Below are 22886 nucleotides of genomic sequence, written 5' to 3'. Positions count from 1 at the left end.
TGGCATGTCCTAAAATGGAGTCATAGATAGGCACCCATGGGTGCGATGTGCCTGCCTGAGAGATCATGTTAGAGATGTTTATCACATCTGCCATATGGCATAATGTCCCAAAACATGCATATTTACATTCCAAGTACAACTACTTCGATAAGAGAACATTTTTGTATTGAGGCACTGTAAGGAAAACAAATTAACCTACGGAGTCTTGAATCATTAGACAAGCCCACTTCTATACTATTTTACATGTGGCACGACAGCTGTATCTGTACGGAGGTGTACTCTGCAATGTTTTAAAAACTGGTTCAAAAACCTAAATATAATTTGCTATAGGATATTAAACATAGCAAAAGTTTTCTGGGTTCAAGGGAAGAACGGAAAAGTTTTTGGAAGAAAAACATGCTGAGATTATAAAGGACATCCCTCAGGCACTGAAGTTTGGAGAATATGAACAGTAATGCAGTAGGAAGAAAAATACTGTGTAAATTTGCCTGATTCTTCTCTTCCCTAAACAAGTGACATTGGCTCCTTCTGTAGGTAGACAGACCGTTGGGACTGACCCAGTATGGATGCTTCTGTGTTTTAGTCTGAACATTTTAAAAGTTGCAACTCAGTCTTTTGAGACTGAAAATCTTCACTCAAGCAATTGAGTAGACACAACTGAGAAGAAAAAGGGTCACTAGTTAGGACAAAGCTGCATTGATGGAGCTGTAACAGCATTGCAGTGAAGCAGTAATTGCTTACTAAAGCTAGATGTATGAAAGGTGCAATAACCACCCACACTGTAACTAGTGCGATCAGCGTTTCACTTTCATAGTTTTGAATCCACCTACAACATTAAATTCAATTAGGAAAGTGGATAGCCAAGACTGATGCAATAGAGGAGGATCTGTATTCTGCAATGTTGAGAGTAAAGTGACTCACAGCAGCGAGCTAGCCAGCTAAGGTAAACAAAATCACGCTTTATCTTCTCACTCTGGATCAAAAGGAACACCTGAAGGAAGAAGGAAAATAAAAGATTATACATGCACGTACTTTTAAACAAACAGAAGGCAGATCTGCCTCGTTTCAATATGCAGCTAAGGCTGAAGCTACATGAACGGCTGCTTCTAGAAGAGATAGGATATGCAAGTGCAGTGTGGGGGTATCTCATCTCTCTGTGTCAAGTAGGTGGAGGATTCAAAAAGGGCCATGCTTATCAAGGGACTTCTGCAGCTTCAAAACAGCAAGCTGTGAGGAGGGTGCGGCCTACTCTGAACAAGTGCCAGTGGGCGGCTATGCAACACAAACAGCACAAAGGAACACTGGGCCTGTGGGAAAAGCTATTTGGAATGTGTTTGTTTAGAAAGCAGGGCAAGCAATTACATTAGCATCTTCTTGAAATACCAGAAGTTTCACATATATATGAGCCTTTCCTCCCCATACATGTCAGAGAGAATTCCAGGTCACCATTTCCAACCATTTCGGATTCAGTAAGGTTCTGAGCCAAAACATTTGTCTTTTCTAACTTACTGTACAAATACCGGTTTATTACATTCTACATCTAAAGGGATGTGTGTGGAAAAGTTATACATTTAATAGTGTATTCTGGTTTTTCTCACAGAAAACAGCTATTTATGCCCCTCTGCAGGTGTATCCGTAGCCATACTAGGATGCTACTGGCAAAACTCCAAATACCTTTATAGGAACAGATATATGTGCTGGAACCGGAAGTTCGACAAATTACTGACATTTTTATTGGCTAAACATTGCTGATCCCATAATTTGGGCTGGGGGGGGCAGGGGTTGGGAAGAGGGGAGGCGGTGGTGAAAGGAGGGGAAGGGGTAGGAGGGAAGAAATAAAAAGAAAGCAGCATCGTCCCTGTAAGTAGCACTTTATCATAGGTTTATTTCATTACTTCCAGGGAGGTAAGCTTTTAAATAACTTAAGTGCTATATGTGGAGGTATTTTACATGTTTATGAGACACTGGAGGAGGGTGATCTTTCTATGAGACTATCGTCACAATCAAACATCACACCTTAGGTCAGACTAATCAATGTAATTACATAATTCTGTTATTTAAATGCATCAGCTATAAGCCCAAATTTATATAGAATCATTTGTAAGAACATAAGAGGGAAAATGTGGATTAACAGCAGTTTACAGATCTGTGTTTCTTTGTTGCCTGGCTGCAGCTAAAGCTTACTTGCAGCATTATCATTTTTATGAAGTCTCAGGAATCACTGTAGCCTGGTAGCATAGTTTTGAAAGAGTCAGCTACATTTTCATTAAGCTAACTAAATTTAAGGTAGGTGAATCAAAATATATATCCATTTTGCATGACGGTCTTGGATATTTTTCTTAAAGACAGATGCAATTTCAAGTTACAGAAATTAAGGGAGTGGGTGTGGGGACGGAGAGGGGGGAAGAGAAAAAGAAAAAAACAGGGGCCTCCATTGTTGAGAAACCTGAAGAGTTAAAAAGTCAAAAAGACAGGAAAACCAACCAAACAAAAAAACAAAAAAAAACCCCAACCCAAACCAAACCTCCCTGTATGATTCACTTTTGACTACATGATTGTTTTGTTGGGATTTTTTCTGGCTTCTTTCTGGTCTTACAAAAAATGTTGCTTCCATCTTCATAATACTTATTTGCTTTTGCATATTTTAGTTGTTGTAATTAAGTTTCTAGTGCACACAGACACAAAAAATGCTGTGTGTAGACGTTAATCTCTTCCAGCTGCATCTGGATGCTGCTGAATAAGATAGTGAGCATTTCCTCATTTCCCTGCACATCTCCCAGAGGAAGACATACATCTATTTATTTATTTATTTATTTATATACAATTTTCTAGGGACACCTAGAAGCTCCTAACTATTTGATGTCTTTTACTCAGCATGCCCTTGTCAGCCTGAACAATAAGACTGCCTGGGATCCCAGACAAAGTGTAGGAAATCTGATTAAGAGGGCATTCTTTGATCAATTAGAGATAGCTGCAAGCACTCTTGTGATGCACCATAAGCAGCATGGCTTCCCGTATAGCTCACATTACAAGATTAGCAAGATAATCTTTTCTGAATGGTGTTCACTGAGAATTTCACTTCCTCTAAGAAGGGGAAGATGATATTCTACACAACCTGCTTATTTTCAACCGATATGAAGATCTGGAGCAAAAAAAATGAAGGAAAGAGGAAAGTATGTGGGAAATGTTTCCACTGTTTTTTAAAGAAAGTAAATGCATACCTCTTCAGCCTCATTAAAACAGCCTGTGGCAGCTTTGGCTTGGGCATAGTTGAAGTTAAAAGTATCATCATTGTAGAAGTAACTCTGGAAAATAAGCCGCACAGACAAAATCCAAATAAATAAGACAAAATCCCTCCTCCCATGGTATAACAACATTAAAAATACCCCTGCTCTCCAATCTGAGTTAGACTGTAACATGACAATGGGAAGGAAAAAGAAAAACCCACATTATGAGCATACGGCATTTATAAACAGTGGGTAGAAAATTATGGACTGACTTTCCATCCTACATTCGTGACTACAAATACAGCTGGAACATTCCACAATATTAACCATGAGATGTCTGGGGAGTGCTCCAAGATCAAAATTGCAGTGGCAGCTTTTGTGGGTATAATTTTCACTTTAGGCTTGTGAAGACACGCTGTGCTGCCACGGTCTCTTTCACCTCCCAAGCACTTATTTCACCACTAGGGTGGTAAATAAGTAGTTGACTCCCTAATGGCTTAAGGAGATAAACAGTTTGTTTTTCCACGACTTCTCAAGGTGCAACAAGAGATCCTGTGTATCTGGCTGTGTGATACATGCTAGTCTGACACACTGGATCCCATGATGGAGGTGGAGCTGCAGTAGCAGCTGTAGGCAGGCAGCACACCTGCCTGGTGTGTAAAAGGTGCAATGAGACTTCTTTGAGCTCAGGCTTTGCTTACATGCACTCTATTCGATGTGCAACACCACATTTTTCTCTCCCATGATATTAAACTGGACAAACCCAGTTAATGACAAGTCAGGTTGATCTGCATCTTTTTTGAAAAGCTGTACGTGACAAAACAGGAAATGTAACTCTAGGTATAAGTTAGCCTGATATTTGGGTTTGACCCAAATAGCTTAGATTTGATAACGGTCATATGTCCGGATTGAAGTATAACTCAGATGACCAAAAGCTGTGTTCTCTGTTCAGCACTTACACTGCTACACCAAGTAGACCTGGTAGAGCTAAGGTGGAACACAATACCACAACTACAACCGTAGATGGAATTGAGGATCACTGCCGAGCAGAGGTGCAGTGCTTATGAAAAAGCATGGGAAAAAAGCAGGGTGGTTTATGCAGTATAATTGCTGTAACAAAGGCCTTCCTGGGTGCATAACAGCAAGGTGTGTGGAAGAATCGTGGAATCAACTAGGTTGGAAAAGACCTTTAAGATCATCAGTCCAACTGTTACCCCAGAACTGCCAAGTCCTGGGATGGGCCCTAAACCATGTCACCAAGGGCCTTGTCTACAAAGTTTCTGAACACTTCCAGGGACAGTGATTCCATCACTTCCCTGAGCAGCCTGTTCTAATGCCAGATCATCCTTTTGGTAAAGAAATTTTTCCTAATATCCAATCTAAACTTGATTGGATATTAGGCACAGCTTGAGGTTGTTTCCTGTTGTCCTATCACTTGATACTTGGGAGAAAAGACCAGCCATCTCTTTGCTCCATCCTCCTTGCAGGTAGTTGTAGAGAGCAATAAGATCCTCCTGAGCCTTCTTTTCTACAGACTACACAACCCCAGTTCTCTCAGCCATTCCTCATAAGACTTGTGCTCCAGGTCCTTCACCAGCTTCATTGGCCTTCTCTGGACCCACTCCAGCAAGAAGAAATGTTTTTCCTTATATAGCATCTACAAAAGAAACAGAACTTCTGTAGGAAGATACAATTTTTGTTTTGTTCCCTCATTAAGAGCAAGGAGGAGGCAAAAGGCATAGGCATACTTGGGACTGTACAAAAGATATGGGAAGAAAGGGGTAAACCCCCTTCCCAGAGCTCTCTATCTTCTTTCATGATGTAGGGACACTTGAGGAACTTCTTCTGTTTCCTGTTGCAGGCAGATAACAAAGGGTGTTAATCCCATCCACCCACATACATCAAGCTAGTGCCTTGATAGGAGATGGGAGGGAGAGGGAGCACATTTTCTCAGATGTCTATATTAGAGTTCAAATATAGCAAGCTATAGCAAATATAGCAAGCTATGTAAAAGCATGAGGATGAACCAATCAGCTGAATCTTACACTCAGTTTGTGAAAACATTTCAGTACCCTTAGGGTGAACTAATGGGTTTCACCACATGAGAATTACAACACATTGCTGTATTCTTCCTCAATGATAGTTTCATGTGCATCAGCACAAGTCCCAGGTTAAGCAAAGCTGGTGAGCATAATGCTAGTTTTGCTGCATGAATAGTTTCTTCTTTTACTGCATGAGTAGTTTCGTGGGGGAATGGCTTTAAACTCAAAGAGAAGAGATTTAGACTAGATATTAGGAAAAATTCTTCACTATGGGAGTGGTAAGATACTAGCACAGGTTGCCCAGAGAAGCTGTTGTTGCTCCATCCCTGAAAGTGTTCCAAGGCCAGGCTGGATGAGACCTTGAGCAACCTGGTCTAGTGGAAGATATCCCTGCCCATGGCAGCAGGGTTGGAACGAGATGATCTTTAAGGTCCCCTCCCACTCAAACCATTATATAATTCTATGATTCTTCTGTTCAAACAGCCCCTATGTATTTTTTAATGAAAATGGAAAAACAATTCTGTCAACAACAAAACTCAAAAACAATGTCATTTTATCCTAACTGCATAATTGCTAGAGACCACACCTGCTGCAAAACCCAAAACCAACAGAAAGGAACTAGCGCTGCTGATAGTGCAACACACTCACAGCAACTAGATGTTTTGTTTTGTTTTTTCAAACTACAATACATGTACTGCACTTCACTCTTGTGAGGTCTTTTTAGTGGTCTTCAATCATTTCATAAAACTAACTGTGCTCTGAGTGATGTCCATTTCAATGACATGCTCAGATACCCAGTTGAACAATGAACCATTAATTGTGGCTAGAACTCAGCTGAGCCTGAATTAGCTTGTCTTCTCAGTCGATCGTCAGTGTTATTGTGTCACCCTCAGGGCAGCTGGCAATACATTTATAATAAGGTATCCTTTTGAGACGTTCTCATGCCTACAGCAGTTTTAATCAATCATGAATGAAGGTGGTGTTTCCTGAGAGAACATAATGCAAACAATCTTCATGAGTGCACAGCTCCACTTAAAGAGCTGCAGAGATTCTATTAAACTTTATTCCTGTGAATGAAGCACAAAAGTCATTGTAAAGCCACCTAAACCTTGCCTATAACATGGCACAGGAAGAACTGTTTGCATCCCTATGCCCTGAAGAGAAAGGGAATGACCTAAGTAAATCTGAGCAGTGGCTAGTCTCAGCTAAAAAATTATGAGAATGATGAACTACTTCAAAAGGATCATGCAATGAAAGTGGTAGTAGGCAGAAGGCTTTTGTCCTTAGTCCCCGATATTTATCAACTGCATTATGTTTCAAATACCAGCATTTATGATTCCCTTCAAGAATTTAACAAATATGTATTTTACTTAAGCTTAATCATATTGCAACTTCCTAGATGCAATCTATAAAACCATCCAAAATTGCAATCTCAACCCTACCTTGAACTATGACAATGAGTTCCATAAACCAACTGTGTTCTGAGAGGGACAAAATGCATTTTCTTGGAAAAGACACTGAGTTTGCTGTAATTCCAACAAGCTGTATCTTGTTTTCAGCCTCTCCTAATACAAATGGAGGTTTCAAATACACCTGGTTTATTCTAATCCTCATTTTGTATGATTTTCTTTTCTTAACTTCCCTCTGTAGAAAATGTCTATCTTCTAGATCTCTTTAAATAATATTTCAATTTCTAGTTATTGTCCAAATCACCTTACTTCCAGAATTTGAGGGGGTCATGGTCAGTATTTCAAATAAGAGTACAACACTGTGCAATGAAAGGCATCAATCTTTTTTTTACACTGAATTTTCTTTACTTAGCTTAATATTTTGTTTCACCCTTATAATGAAAACCAAGGAAGTATTATCTTTGCTTAAATATGGGTCAAATCAAAACAGACATATGGTTACTGATGCCAAGGTGTGTATGTGTGGGCAAGTCCAGCTTGCAAGCTGAGATCCACATATGTATGTTATGTGTCACAGTAGTTCTGCATGCTTTCAGAATAGATAAGTTTTTAAAACAAAATACCCAAGCACAAGTGGTCAGATAACCCTTCCCCTCTCCTATGCACACATAATAAAATTGTTTCTCCCAAATCTCACAAGGTCAAATTCTCCTTCTAGTTGATAAATATAGCAGGATTGAAGGCTTGCATACTTGTACCTGTCACTATTTCTGCCTCCCTCCTGACAGTTTTTAAACATTAAATCTATTCCTCACCTATACTTTCACTGCATAGGCTCTTACTAACATCTTACAAAATAACACCAAATATTCTGTGCTCTTCCTTTTCTCTTCAGATTTTCTTTCCAACCCTTCCTATGACACTTTCCTTTATACTCTCACAGATGCATAATTATCTCACCTAATCCTCCCCCCGTAGCAATTCTCTTGCCTCATGACTTTGACCTATCCTCTGCTCACTCCATTGCCTGCTTTCACCCTCTTAATTTCTGTTCAGCGTCTTGTTTGTTTCTGGCTCTTTTCTTTACAAATACTAGCCTTACTTTCCAATATTAATGACAAAACCATTTGTTTCCCCAGATGATACTCTCTCTCTCTCTATCCTTTCTCAGTTTTTCCAAATACCTTGGAGGTGGTGAGTAATCACGTTTAACTTTAAACTTTTCAGGTTAGAACTAGTTGTTTAAGAACTTTTTAAAGGAAATAGCATGAGCTAGGCATTTCTATGGGGTGACTCATTGCATTCTAAGGAAAGTGTAAGAAATACATAGGATGAATTTTCCTCTGGCTTACAGCCACTTGGGATTTCTTCAGTGATGTCTTTCCAGATAAAGTTTAAAAAGACTGCACCTTCATTTTTCACCCACCAGATGCTTTTGCCACCATTACACAGAATCACAGAATAGTTAGGGTTGGAAAAGACCTTAAGATCATCTAGTTCCAACCCCCCTGCCATGGGCAGGGAAAGTTCACACTAAACCACGTCACCCAAGGCTCTGTCCAACCTGGCCTTGAGCACCCCCAGGGCATGTTTTTCTTGAGATCTCACCCACCTTAGAACATTGCGATTTTGCTTATCACGTGTATCTCCTTAGTAATTTCTTTTTAGATACTTAGTCCTCTTCCTACCAAATACAGAGTTCTTACACCTCTAGTTTCAAATAATTGGAACAAAACTCCAGTTGTCTAACTCTATAATCACACTCCAGCCTCTCTTTCCTCACATCTGACTTATAACTGGGTATCTGTAAATTATACCCATTTTATCCATTGAATTTTGGTAATCTGGTAATGCTGTATTATGACAACCGCAAACACCTTCTCTTACTTTGAAAAATGCAACATTGCCTGAAGGGTACCACTCAGATTATTTCTGCAAAAATAATATTCTTAGTTTACTGCTTTGGTAATAATGCCCTATCTTAGCTGTTCAGTGGCTGCTCTCCCTGTAAAATATAAGTATTACTACTTTCAGAATCTTTCATGTCCTATATTCCATATACAGTCTTGTTCATTAAAATGATGTTCACAATATGGCAATTGACAATAATCTCCATCGCTTATTGGGTAAGCCTTGAGAAAACATTTGTTTGGTTGGTTTGTTGGCTTTTCTCCATGTTGCCCACTCCATAAATACCCACATTTTTTCATTGTCTTCCTATAATTATCTTCCTCATGTTCTGTGATGCCACCAGAAAGCCTGATAATGGTTAAATTGCAAGTATGAGGAAACCATCATGACCATCATGCTGCACAATGCTAAAAGCGGCTTCTTCACATTTTGAGCCTTTTGCTGTACCTGACCACATGCATCTCACTTGTTCCTGTGTTCTGTTGTTACTGTTGTTTCTGTATCCTTTTATGTTTACACAGTGTCTCATACAGTACAGTCTAATTCCATTACTATTCATTCCATGCATTAGAGTACTAAATAATACTACTAACCTTGACTGAATTGAGGTAAATCAGGACATTACCAAACTGTCTAAGAAGAAAGAAGTGGGAGGACATGCACTGTCTTCCTGGAATGGTATCTAAAATTCAAAAGAGAAATGCAAACTTGTAGAACTTAAAAGTCACATGGTAATGGAAATCACTGCCAAGGTTGCTGGCAACTGTGAAAGCAGCTAACTTCTAAAAATAGCATAGCTTGCCTTTTCAGGCAAAGGACCATACTAGAGGTTAGAAAAACTATTAGTTCATCTTGTCAACTTTCTCTACAGCATTCAATAACTATTGCAAGACTGTATTCAACAGCAAATTCTACAGAGACAAACTGTTTAAGTAACAGGCCTTCTCCATGACACAATTTCCGTAGCATAATTTTACTGAGAGTTATTCTCACTCTTAGGACTCTTCATACAAAGCCTGAGTTCGTTACTCTAACCTAGCTAGCCTTTTTTTTTTTCCTATAGAATCATAGAATCAACTAGGTTGGAAAAGCCCATTAAGATCATCAAGTCCAACCTTTAAAATTAAGCTTTTTAGTTATCCTGGACAAAGAAGCTCAATATATGTCCAGTGATAGGACAAGGGGCAATGGGCGTAAACTGGAGCATAGGAGGTTCCATGTGAACATCAGGAAAAATTTCTTTACTGTGAGAAGTGACAGATCACTGGAACAGGTTGCCCAGGAGGGTTGTGGAGTCTCCTACGTTGGAGATACTCAAGGCCCGCCTGGACAAGTTCCTGTGTGATGTACTCTAGGTTACCCTGCTCTTGCAGGGGGGTTGGACTAGATGATCTTTTGAGGTCCCTTCCAACCCTTGGGATTCTGTGATATTTTAATTTCAGTTTCCCTAAGAAAGTAAACCTGATAGGCTGAAAATACTGATATTAAACAAAACAAAACAAAAAAACAACAAAAAAACACAATAAAACAAAACAAAACAAAAACCACACAGGAAAACCACTGAATGAAAAAAGACAATATGAAAATTAACTTCCATGCATTTGGGATTACCACATTGCTCACAAGTGGTGACACCGTAAATAATTAGGCATATCAGTACAAATAAGTGTCAGTAAACTTTGCTGCCACTATGTTATTGTAAACTTTTTGCCATCATACTATGCTGTAATCTACCCCAAAACTGCATGCTGTGCTACTTGAGAACTATTTTGAAACTTTTTTAGAGATTCTGAAGTAAGCTTACTAGGACTAATTTTAATAAGACTCAAGCAGCAGAGACTGGTCAGAGAGGGATCATAGAATCATAGAATGGTGAGGGTTCGAAAGGACCTTAAGATCATCTAGTTCCAACCCCCCTGCCATGGGCAGGGACGCCTCACACTAAACCATGTTGTCCAAGGCTCTGTCCAACCTGGCCTTGAACACCGCCAGGGATGGAGTATTTACCACTTCTTTGGGCAACCTGCTCCAGCACCTCACCACCCTCACAGTACAGAACTTCTTCCTTATATCTAACCTGAGTTTCCCCTGTTTAAGTTTAAACCCATTATCCCTTGTCCTGTCACTACAGTCCCTGATGAAGAGTCCCTCTACAGCATCTTTGTAGGCCCCCCTCAGATATTTGAAGGCTGCTATGAGGTCTCCACGCAGCTTCTCTTCTCCAGGCTGAACAGACCCAACTTTCTCAGCCTGTCTTCATACGGGAGGTGCTCAAGCCCCCTTATCATCCTCATCACCCTCCTCTGGACTTGCTCCAACAGCTCCATGTCCTTCTTATGTTGAGGACACCAGAACTGCATACAATACTCCAACTGAGGTCTTACAAGAGCAGAGTAGAGGGGCAGGATCACCTCGTTCAACCTGCTGGTCACGCTCCTTTTCATGCAGCCCACAACATGGGTGGTTTCTGGCCTGCGAGCACACACTGCCAGCTCATGTTCAGTTTTTCATTGACCATCATGTCAATGTTGGTCAAGGCCTTCTCTGCAGGGCTGCTCTGAATCTCTTCTCTGCCCAACCTGTAGCTGTGCCTGGGACTGCACTGACCCAGGTGTGGGACCTTGCACTTCACTTTGTTGGATGAACCCAAGCAACAGCTAGGAAGGCACAAATGCAAGTGATGTCAAATCACTACTACTTCATGATGTCAAATGATCATTATCACAGTATACCATCCTCCATGTATTTTTAGTGAAAGATTTCATTAAAAAACCAAGCAGAACATCTGTAAATCTCACATCTCAGCAAAAACTACTGGCAAAACCCCTAGAATTTTATAGTACTAGTTTATCCCATGTGACTCATGCAGGAAGAGAAAAAAAGTTCTTGTTTTGAAAAATTTCTTCGGGTGACCTAAGAATACTTTGAAGAAAAGACTGCACAAAGTCCAGAAGAAGTGTTTCATTTCTCCCACTCACTTGGTCCTGAAAGAGGAACAGTGAAAATGAAAGGGGTGCTTTCCTCCATTATCTTTCCAGTGTTTTTAGGACAGTTTGTAAGGCTGATGTTACGCACCAAGAAACACTGCACTTAATGGAAATGTTGATGTTAATTTACTTTCACTAATGTTCCTCTTGCACTGTTTCATCCTTAACTTATCTCAGAAATCTGGTCTGTTTAATTTTCCACCCAGTTGAGACTCTGGGAGAAGAGCATGAGAATTAACTATAAAAATCTAGTTATACCCTCCTTTGTAATCCCAGTTCTATGTCATGTCACTGGGATTAAGAATGCTTAATAAGCTTAAAAAAAACCAAACCCAAAGCAGTAAACCAAGCTGCTGTTCTGGGTGTTATTTATTGCTGCTAGAGGGAGAGTATAGACTCCTACATCGTAAGTGCTTCCCGATTTGAGGGATTTGGGGGTTGGTCTTGGTGGGTTTTTTTTGTTTGGGTGTCCCTAATCCTCCTAAAGTACATAACTTTCACATGAGATGAAATGTGCACATGTACAAACACATCATTACACTGTGTTTTTCCTAAACTCTCTGATGTTGCTTTTTTCTTAATGCAGTCATGGGATTTCTACAGTTAACAAGAGCAAGTCAGAAAGAAATTTGTAATGAAAAAATTTTCCACATCTTCATTTTAGTCCATTAATTTTTGATAATCCACATTAAAATCAGGAGCCCTGTAGACACAGTTGTGAGCAAAGGATTTACTCACTTTAGTGAACACAATCTACTTTTGTAACAAAGCAGCTAAGTGATTTGATAAAGATCTTAAACAGACAATCTAGTGGTACAAGCTCCTTGCAAGGACTGGCCCAATGGGAAGTGTTGAAGCATGACTTACATGCTTGAATAGCAGGAGCAGGGCTGGCTATTTAGCAAAACCCCAAACAGCAAGAATTCTGTTCTTAATCGTAAATCCAGCAAAACAAAGGCAGCAGAACAAAAATGACCACAAATATACAACATAGTGGCTAACATGCTAAGTTACGTAAAAACATTAAAATTATCCCATTGGAGCCAAAGTCTATCTGGTTTAGAATCTTGCTGAATAAGAATATAGGTATCAAAAGAATATATTCTGATTTCAAATGTAATACATGTTGTGCTATGTAATGCCACTTCCTTTGAAGTTTCTCCTAGCTTCCAACAATCTGCACTGAAGACTTCCTAATCATCACTGAAATATTGTGTTAAACAGCCACTGGGCTTTTCTTGTCTTTTTTTTTTCTCATACCTTCTCATTTTCACAAGATTCTGTATCAAAAAAAGTTGTGTTATTTGAAAAAGTAGTTTGTGCTCTTTATTTTAATTGTCTTGCATAATGTCAATGATCCTTGGTTTTTGTATGGTACAGTAACTAATTCTTTTCTATTCCTCTTCTTGTCATGTATGATGTTCTGTATTGTGAATGTAACTAAACCCAGTCATTATTTTCCAGGCCATGTATCCTCTTTCTCTGATCATCTTTGCTGTCTTTATTGTACCCTTTCATTTTTTTTTTAATGTAAGAACTAGAACTGCAGACAGTATTCAGAAAGGAAACTGTTTTGGTATACAATGTGTCCTGGGTTCAGTAATTACTTTGTTTTGTTCTCTCTTTCCTCATTAATTCCTAAAATTCTCTTCAACTTTTCTGATAATTTTGCAAATACAGTTTAAGGTGTCCCGCCCCCACCATGGACTACTTTGCATTTATCAAAGCTAAATTCAATTTGCATATTAATACCAAGCCTTAGATATTCTTCCACAGCTTTCATCATTCTGAAAGCTTTCATTTTTCCTTCATTGGGTAATTTCGTACCATTGGCAAACCTAGTCATGTCATTATTTGTCCCCTATACCTCATTAATTATGAATACAAGCCCTTTCTTTAAAGAAACAAAAGGTTCCTTCAAGTGTTCAAATCAGGTGCATTTTATCCTTTTCACTCCTACTTCAATAAAAAAATTTCTGTTAGAAATGAGAAAGGTTATTATGTAGCTTCCTTTCTTGAAATTAGTACTGTGGGATTTTTTTGAGGTATTTGCTAACACATGGATTTTGAATTTGATTATACTCGGATCACTATATCGAAATGGGATTTTCATTATAAAATTTCTAATCAGGTTCTATGTAATCTTTGTATTGGTCTAGAGTCACTTGCTCACTTGTGTGTCCTGTAAGAGAGATGAAAACTTGGCATTTAAAAATGAATTCTTTATATCATGCTATGTCATTGCATTTAGTAGGCCAATATGGGCAGAACAGAAGTCTCCAACAATTATTTAATTATCTTTCTATATAAAATCTCTAACCTCCTTAATATGCCACTCACTGTTCCCATCCAGGCTGGCTGGTGAATATTTAGCCTTAATATGATAACTCCTATTTGAGCATGTCATTTAAAACAATTTCATGTTAATCACTGATAAAGAAAATATATTTACTTTACTCTGAGAGAAGGTTTCTATAACATTTAGAACCACTTCTCCACTAGCATCATCTATTTAGTAATACTGCATTATAGATTAAATAGGAACAATATTCTACATGTTACCTTTCTCCTATCACATTTAAAAATTATTTTAGGTTGATACCTTCCTCTTCTAAACCCAGGTGCTCTAGTTTATTCATCTTCTTTTAAAACATCTAATATTTGTCTAAAACCACTTACATATTTGGTTTTCATGTGTTTGCTTTTTGTTTTGTCCTATCTAAAGTGAATTCTGTTTGCCTCTTCTATTTCCTGTGTACAGTTTGTTTACCTCCACCTGTCCTTTATTTGAAGCTACAAAACCCCCCACACTATTTCACCTTTAAAGGAGGAGTTACTTTGAACTGCGTGCTCTTCTGTATGTCAGCTTTCTCCCACAAGTTTCTAAAAAGATGAAAAAGCAGTTTTTACATGGAAGTACCAAGACTCTTAAGATGCTTGCAGTGGAAACCAATGTTTCCACTTACCTTTAGTTGGAACCAATCCTTCCCATAGGCTCATTTTTTCCCAAATAACCCACCTTCTTAATTGAACTACATTTCTGTTCTTTTATTCTTTTTTTTCCTCTTCTCTTCCCCTCAACCATACCTCAAGTCTCAGCCTCTATCTTGTTCTGCATATGGGTTTAAAAATATTTCACAATAAAATTAAGTCTTCTAGCTTCCTAACAATTTCAATTTGGGGTCTGGGTTACATCTTCACTATACATCTTTTCAGGGTATCTCTTCTCAGACTACCTCTGCATTATTTTTATCCATGTGTGCTACAGTCACTCATGGCACCTGCATGAGTGTTATGGGCATTAAGAGGTCTACCACCATTTTATCACTCACGCTGTGACTTTACTGGCATCACAAACCCTGTTAGTTATATGCCCAATGAATTCTCCACTACTGCAGTTCATATTGCTTCCTTCTGTTAACTTGGATCCCAGCTCCAAAGGGAAAGACCCAATGCAAAAGGAATGCGTTAGAAAAACCTCATCTATGGAATCACTTCCAGCCTTCCAACATGAAGCACTCTGCTGCATAATCTCAACAGAATAAGGGCTGCAAGGGCTGAACATAATGGCTCAACAGTATTTCTGAAAGTTTCATCAGTGCTGCCACTCTGCCTCTTGAGCTCCTTCTCTTTAGTCACCATGGACACAGGAGACAGTGTTCTGTCTCTGAGGACTATAAGCTCTCTGCACCATAAACATGCTTAAGTTATCCACCTAAAGAAACAGTTCTAGAGACAATGCCTACAATCGAAGCGCCATTTTGGCTGAATTTCTGTGTTCCAGCTACTGTCTTTTTATTTGGGATTTTGGTTTTACTTTGGTAAGGAGAAGGGAAAACAAGGTCTTGTTTTGGTATATTATTGAATAAGTAAATATTGAAAATATATTGATTTTGTTGTTAAGTTTCATTTTTGCTTTCTTGTTTTTTTTTTTAATTCCACCAAAGAGTTAGTCACAGAGCCTCCATTTCTCTCTATAGTCCAATTCTTCTTTACATTTTTATCATCCTCAGTTCCAGGGCACACTCAGTGCTAGAACTCTATGAACTCGATAGGCATTTGCTAGCAGTCCTAGATTTGTACCTGTGAGGCATCAGCCACACACTTCCTCTAATTATGCTGTTGTCTTCTGTTTCTGTAATGGGGATTATTAGTCAAAGGCAAACTGCCACAGAATCTATCAGTGAAGACTAGCAGCTTGCAGTATAGCCTGTTTTCCAGCCAAATTCATGTAGTAAGGTTTAGAATCGAGACTGCTAATTTAAGCTTGCAAATTTGTTTTCAAATATATGTTAGACTGTTACACTATAGCAACAAAATACCTAGCAAGTGTCATGCTAACAGTCAGCAGTTAGACAGAGATATGATGGTATATATTTGGATACTGTAAGAAGGATTACATAATGGAGAAAGAACATTTCAAACATACCACATTCACTGGCTGATTCACCCACCAACTGGAAAAACTGCTGAGCAATTTTCAGATGATCTCTCTGGGAGACAAAAGAAAAAAACCCAACATGAGTTCCAGAGCTGATGCTCCAATACACAGTGAAAATACACGCTGAGGAACAGACAGGGATGTACCACTATATATGCCTAGAAGGCAAACAGGCCTTTTGGAAGCAGGACAGAAAAGCCAAATTCATCTTGATTTATTGTCAGGACTAGCAACAGAGATTTGCATTTCACTCATTCTAGATTGAGTATTATACAGAAAAAGATTAAGAGACTCAGAGATCCTGCAATTAAATGACTGGCTCTTTTATTCCATTCCAGTCCCTATGGATCTGTTCATATTCTGCTATTGAAGAAGTTGGAGAATCTCATGGGCTTCACTTACCAAGCCCATTTCTTGTCCAACTGCTGCATTTACCACTCCTTTGAGGATGTACTCCTGGGGGGAAAAAAAAAGAAAGAAGTTAAAAGTATTAGAGAGGACAAAGTGAAGATTTGAGGAGACGAGTAAGAGCTCCCTATGTGTACATATTTTCTTCTTAAATACAAACTCTATCCCAAATCAGTTTAACAGGTAGCTGGTTAATATGATACTATGATGGTGTTTCAGCACAGTAGGACAAAGTTACCCCCCCAAAAATGCATTTTACTCACTAGTTAGTCACTTCTGCTAAGTATGTGGGATGCAAAGGTGTAATGTGGTTTCTGGTAAGTCTTATGCTCAAAGACAATACACCAGAAGGAACACCATAACATACTATCATGCTTTCTTCACAGTCATATAACCAAGAATCATAAGTGCTATATTGTTATATTAAGGCACAGATCTCACATCAAGTATGCATATTGGTTAAGTATAACCACTAACATCCTTGCTCCAAAATGCACCGCATTTTTCATCAGGGCAAAAATGTCACTGGATTTGTGCTCTGTGGTCATTTTATTACTCTACTGAAATAAGGAGCAGGACTAGAGTACCCTGTAATCTCTACTCTGAGATACAAGTCTAGTTTAATTCTTCTCTAAACAAGATTTTCTCAGCATGTAACAGACTCATTTGTCTTACTAAAATCTTTTAATTAAGAATTATTTCTATAAACCTGCTTTAATAAGTACTTTTGATAAATCTGGCCAGCACTGTCACAAAAGCAGCGTGACCAGCAGGTCGAAGGAGGTGATCCTGCCCCTTTACTCTGCTCTTGTGAGACCTCACCTGGAGTATTGTGTGCAGTTCTGGTGAGCTCAACATATAAAGGACATGGAACTGTTGGAACAAGTCCAGAGGAGGGCCATGAGGATGATCAGGGGACTGGAGCACCTCCCGTATGAAGACAGGCTGAGGAAGTTGGGGCTGTTCCGTCTGGAGAAGAGAAGGCTGCGTGGAGATCTCATAGCAGCCTTCCAGTATCTGAAGGGGGCCTGTAAGGATGCTGGGGAGGGACTCTTCATTAGGGACTGTAGTGATAGGGCGAAGGGTAATGGGTTAAAACTTAAACAGGGGAAGTTTAGATTGGATATAAGGAGGAAGTTCTTTACTGTTAGGGTGGTGAGGCACTGGAAGAGGTTGCCCAGGGAGGTTGTGAATGCTCCATCCATGGCAGTGTTCAAGGCCAGGTTGGATGAGGCCTTGGGTGATATGGTTTAGTGTGAGGTGTCCCTGCCCATGGCAGGGGGGGTGGAAATTGATGATCTTAAGGTCCTTTCCAACCCTAACTATTCTATGATTCTATGAGATGTAAACATGGAGAAAGAGAAACACCTACATAGACCAAAAATGGAATGCAAAGAAATAATCTGAGAATACTAGGCAGCATGCTAAACAATAATTTTAGCACTCTTACCAACTCTTACAGATGCCAAATTATTACCTTATATGTATCATGACAAAGAAGAAATTTGAGAAGACCTGAAGAAGGATATACAAGTAGTCTTGCAAGTCTTAGTGGGGAGCTCCATGTGAAAAAATAGGAGGAAAAAACTCACAAAGATTCTTGTTTCAAAATGTGACCAAGAATGACACTATGTTATGTGTATTAGGCACATATATCAGAAACAGAGGCTAAAGGATCAACAGATGCCGAACAACCGTTCACGTTAAGTCTTGCTATACTGAAAAATGCAAGAAGTGGAAAGCAACAGCAGAAGACACTCCTTAGCACAGAATCACCAGATCTGTGTTCTTGAGGTTTTCTTTCCCCTCCCTCCATCTAATCCTCCCACAGACTCATGAAAGGTCTCTTTTATGCCCAGCTATGTGACCTTTGGAAAATAAACTGCAAAGAGGAATAAATCAGAGACTTTGGAACAGCCACAGAAGAAAATTACAGTAGCAGCCAAGGGACACTGCACGTCCCACTCATTGCAGCCAAAGTGAGATAGGATTAGAAAAGACCTGTTATTTAAACCATTTAATCTAATCTACCTAATTTTTGGTAGAAGAAATGGCTTCAGGACAATCCACATAAGCATCTAAGCTAGCAGATCTGAGGGATGGTAACCATCACCAGGGCAGAAGTGACAAGTAGCTGTAGTTGGAAAAGGGCCTTCATCTACGCACTAATGGTCAACTCCCCAGAATCAAGTCTGTACACAACAGAGCTGTATTCTTAGTTAACCCCAAGAGGTACAGTAAAAAACATCCTAAGTATTCATACATGCACATATATAATTTATGCGTGCACATTAAGTCTATTGTTGATAAGGATGCAAAACACAAGAGTTTTAAGAGTGGGAATGGCACAAGCTGTCCTCAGGATACCAGTTTTGTACGTGGCAGATTTCATATCCACTTATAACCTCTGTCTTTATGTATCATGACATCAGTTTCCAATTACCTGTGGAGCTGTAGGTTCCAGGTCCTTCATCAGGTTATAAGCCTCCTGCACATCATCTGAAATACCAGACATTAGAATGCATGACAACTCATAGCACATTGTATTACAACAAGTCACTCGTCCTCTACAACATTCCCCAATAGTCATAGACTAAGAAATAAAGCAGTCAGACAGAAGGAGAAAGATAACTATAAATCAGTGTGAATTTATATCACAATGGTGATGGTTTTCTAGAACTGAACAAACATGGAGTGAGTAATAGCTTCTTTATTACTACAATTTTCCTAGTAGAGATGACTTGCTCCCCTTGTTCATTATCCAGTGGCTGCCTTTTCAACAGTACAAGGTCAAGATAATAAATCCATCACCTTCTTGTCTTTTCTCGTATTTATTTACCCCTTAAGGAGGATAGGGTAACATGAATCTGGAGGTAAACTTCATCTCTTCCTTGTCAATATTTCAAAATCTATCTAGCAGCTCTTACCTGATCCTAATTCTAACAAGCAAAAAGCACTACTGGTATAGAAGTTTAAATGTAAAGTTTAAATTCAACAAACAACTTCCTTCCACCCAAGAAATAAACAAACTGAAAAGATCTTGAACACCTAAATTAAAAAAGATGCTGGCACTATGGTCAGCTTCGTAAACCAACCTAGTGAAGATGCCCTTTTTATTGGCAAAATTTTGTTAATACAGCATTGTACCAGCCTCATCAAGCAAAACTATTTTTTGTTAGCACATACCATCCATACACTGTGGGGACAGTACTCTAGTGTGATTTAAGGCAATATACATTGGAGCTGCATGGCTCCCATCCAGCCCCTCTGCTTATATACCCATTCCCTTGAGTAGTCATGTAGTAAGCCAGCACAAGTACTAGACTAGCCAGAAGAGTTTGGTTTTTTTTAATTACAAATAGTTTGGGTTTTTTTTGTTAATTTTGGCTAGCTTAGCTCACCATTAACCAACAGGAGAAAAAAAAAAAAACAAAACCAACAAACAAACCAGCAGCCTTCATTTTCATTAATGTAGACCATCGGCATGGAATTATGCTCTTCAGGCTCCAACAACCCCCAAACCCTGCTAAAAGTCACTACCTTAAAAAGCTGAAAAAAAATGGGATGCATGTTTGTGCTTCAGTCAGTCCAGCTCAGAGCATGTTGTAACACAAGCCTACCTTTATCAGAAACCTCTAAGTTTTCGAGAGACAGCTGTACTGGCTCCTTTGTCAGTATGCAAGTCATTTGTATACCACAGTGAAGAACAGAAACTAACTAATGAAAATTATTGCTAGTTTGACAGCAAATTTATAAACAAGGCTGACTCTTAAGTGATGCAGAACATGTACTTTCCTTCTGTGTAAGTAGAACTTAATTTGAAACATAGTATTATTAACAATATTATTGGTAATAATACCAGTATTATCTGTGGTGATATTGGCAACAAAATACTGCACAGAAAGGTGGCTGGGAACAGCAGGCACAGATTTACCAATGCTAAAATGTACTGACTACCCTGACGTATGACTGCTTGTAGGGATAAGGGGATAGTAGTGGACGCTGTATAATGTGATTTTATTGTATTGTGGCAAATTTGTATCTCACCGGTCTTGTTAATTACAAATCCTACAGATGTTACTTAGAATCAGTATCTGAAACTCCAAGTCAATCACACTCACAAAGCTTTTTCAATGTACTGTGCTTGTGTATGCTCGGATTCTCTGGTGAGCTTACTGTGATACAAAGAATAACAAGGTGGTGTGACTTACTTTTGCCAGAAGTATAGATCTCCTTTTTTCCTGGCATTTTTTTAATATGGGGGGGGGGGGGGGGGAAGTAGGCATGCATTTTATTTATTTCAAAATTAATAAAATACGTTTTTCTGCTTTCAGATGCTCTGGTCATCTAAACTTATAAAACACATTATAAAAAAGTAGTGGACTGAAAAGCAGTTATCACATCACCTTCTATTAGATGACTGCAGTTAACACCTACTCAGTGCTCAGCCAGTCAAGCTGCAGTTGAATAAAGGAACACAATGAAGGAATAGGAATGGCTCTGAAAGTAAAATCATATAAAACTGAAAGAAGCCAGACAACTGAGAAACAATACTTTCCAACGGGTTCTGGCTATCTACCTGCATTCTTTGAGAGTTGTATAGTAGACTTGGAATGAAATGTCTTGCTCACAAACTATAGTCTTTTTTTCACAGTGATTTTGGCTCATACTCTGTGTCATATTTACAGAAGTAGTGTAACTAGTATAACTCTCACTATAAACATATAAACACCGTCATCCCCAAAGCCATCTTCTGCAGCCCAAGAACCTCCAATACCCTGCTGAAGTAGATTTATTTGACTGCACACAATGAAAGCCCGTCTCTACAAGCCATGGGAGCTCTTAGATCATTATTTTCCAGAGGAGCAGAAAATGAAATAAATTGCATTTCACTACAAAGAAAAAAGAAAGCATTTAATTGAATAGTCAGTTGAGATCAGATGAATTAATGTCATCCCTGAAGCTATGGAAGAGGAAAGTGTTATTTACCTTGCCGGAGATAGTAAATCACAAGATTCAGTCTTGCCTCAGGAATAACATCAACCAGAGGAGGCAGGACCTGCAAAGCCCCTTCTCCTCCTCGGAACACCACCTGCAGAGAAAAGCAGCATCTTGATAACTCTTATCAAAACCTTGTCTATGATCTCTTAATTCAAGGAAATTAATCCTTAAATTCCTATATTAACAATAGGAAAAGGGCAGTGTACTGACATTACCATATTCCCTACTTTAATATAACTATAGAATTATGCTGTGTGACAATCTTTATTCTGAAGAATATAAAGTATTTCCCTCATCAGTAAATAATAACTTATTCCAGCTTTTAGCAACTCAAAGCAGTGATACATTATATATCAAAGATTTTAAAGAATAATATGGTCTGAGACAAGAGTGAGGGGAATACATACAGAATTACAATTTGCTTATGAAGTGTTCATATGGAAAAATTAGGCTAACAACTCTGCATTTACTTAGAATGCCACAAGATCCTAAATTGGTTAGGAGCAGTCAATTACATTCCTGTTTCACATGACAGTTCCTCCAACAGAATCTAACATACTTATTCAGTAAACCACTGGCAAAAAGACAGAAATTCAAAATAAATAATGTTGACTTACAAAAGCTCAGTTGGAAAGCAGTTTTAACTCTTGGGGGGAAAAGTGTTAGTTTGTTGTGACTACTCTTGAAAAAAGACAAAGCAAGCAACTCCTCATTGTTAAACAAAAGCAATATACTGTTAGGGGTTGAGCAGCAAATAATATCACTGCAGGGAAAATTAACAGGTGATTAGTGACCTTTTAACTGCAGAACACACAGCAGCATGCTGAACACTGCAGCTTTTTCCTGACAACTGTTGCTTCTACAGTGTCCTTATTGACTGGGTTCCACAAAATAACTTGCAAAGGTGTTATTACAGGACATAAATTATTTTAATATGCCTTCGGGGTTAAAAACAACAGCATTATCATTTTCCTGACACAGTCTCAAACTGACAGGAAAAAATGCCATGGATAAAAATACACTTGATGGCGCATTGATTATATAGGTAGGATGTCTGGAGTGGGATTTATGTGGCAGCAGAGATTCAATTGGGTCTGCAAGTCCTAAAATATTCCATTTTATGAATCATCAAGGAAAGCTCTACAAATGAGTGTAGTTCATATTAAGTCCAAGAAATACATTACTCACCAGATTGTGCTTAATGAGCTCTTTGCCAAACTCAAATGATGATGAAGCACTCTCTGTCAAGTTCTTGAGCTCTGCCTGGAATTACATATATTCCAAAATTTTAACACAAGCATAAATCGAGTTTCATACAAGCCTGACAGAAAGACATCTCCAGCAATTCTGGATCACTGGAAGGTTTTTGCCTTAACAGTTTTATGTAATGTTTTAGCAATTGGGTAATATATCTAGACACAAGATCATAAGTAGGAAAAGTTTAAGACTACTGGGCACAC

At 38.8% G+C, this 22886-nt stretch overlaps 1 protein-coding gene across 4 annotated transcripts in view; it reads right to left on the bottom strand.

The window, feature by feature from the left end:
* IFT56 (intraflagellar transport 56) overlaps positions 1 to 22886 on the bottom strand; it is a 48567-nt gene that overhangs the window by 6224 nt on the left and 19457 nt on the right. For 3 of the 4 annotated variants that reach the window (XM_062624171.1, XM_062624172.1, XM_062624173.1), the window contains 8 exons: positions 22615 to 22689; positions 21415 to 21517; positions 18869 to 18924; positions 16420 to 16473; positions 16006 to 16069; positions 9183 to 9271; positions 3222 to 3305; positions 922 to 991 (listed from right to left, as the gene is read on the bottom strand). In XM_062624171.1, the coding sequence (XP_062480155.1) occupies positions 922 to 991; positions 3222 to 3305; positions 9183 to 9271; positions 16006 to 16069; positions 16420 to 16473; positions 18869 to 18924; positions 21415 to 21517; positions 22615 to 22689 (595 nt within the window). Of the gene's footprint in view, positions 1 to 921; positions 992 to 3221; positions 3306 to 9182; positions 9272 to 16005; positions 16070 to 16419; positions 16474 to 18868; positions 18925 to 21414; positions 21518 to 22614; positions 22690 to 22886 lie in introns of those variants that run through there. The other variant, XR_009965897.1, reaches the window with a different exon arrangement.

Source organism: Pezoporus occidentalis, unplaced genomic scaffold, assembly GCF_034315485.1.
Source record: "Pezoporus occidentalis ecotype Australia unplaced genomic scaffold, CSIRO_AGI_Poc_V1 ctg263, whole genome shotgun sequence".
Classification (NCBI taxonomy): domain Eukaryota; kingdom Metazoa; phylum Chordata; class Aves; order Psittaciformes; family Psittacidae; genus Pezoporus; species Pezoporus occidentalis.
This window is presented reverse-complemented; position numbering and strand designations above follow the sequence as displayed.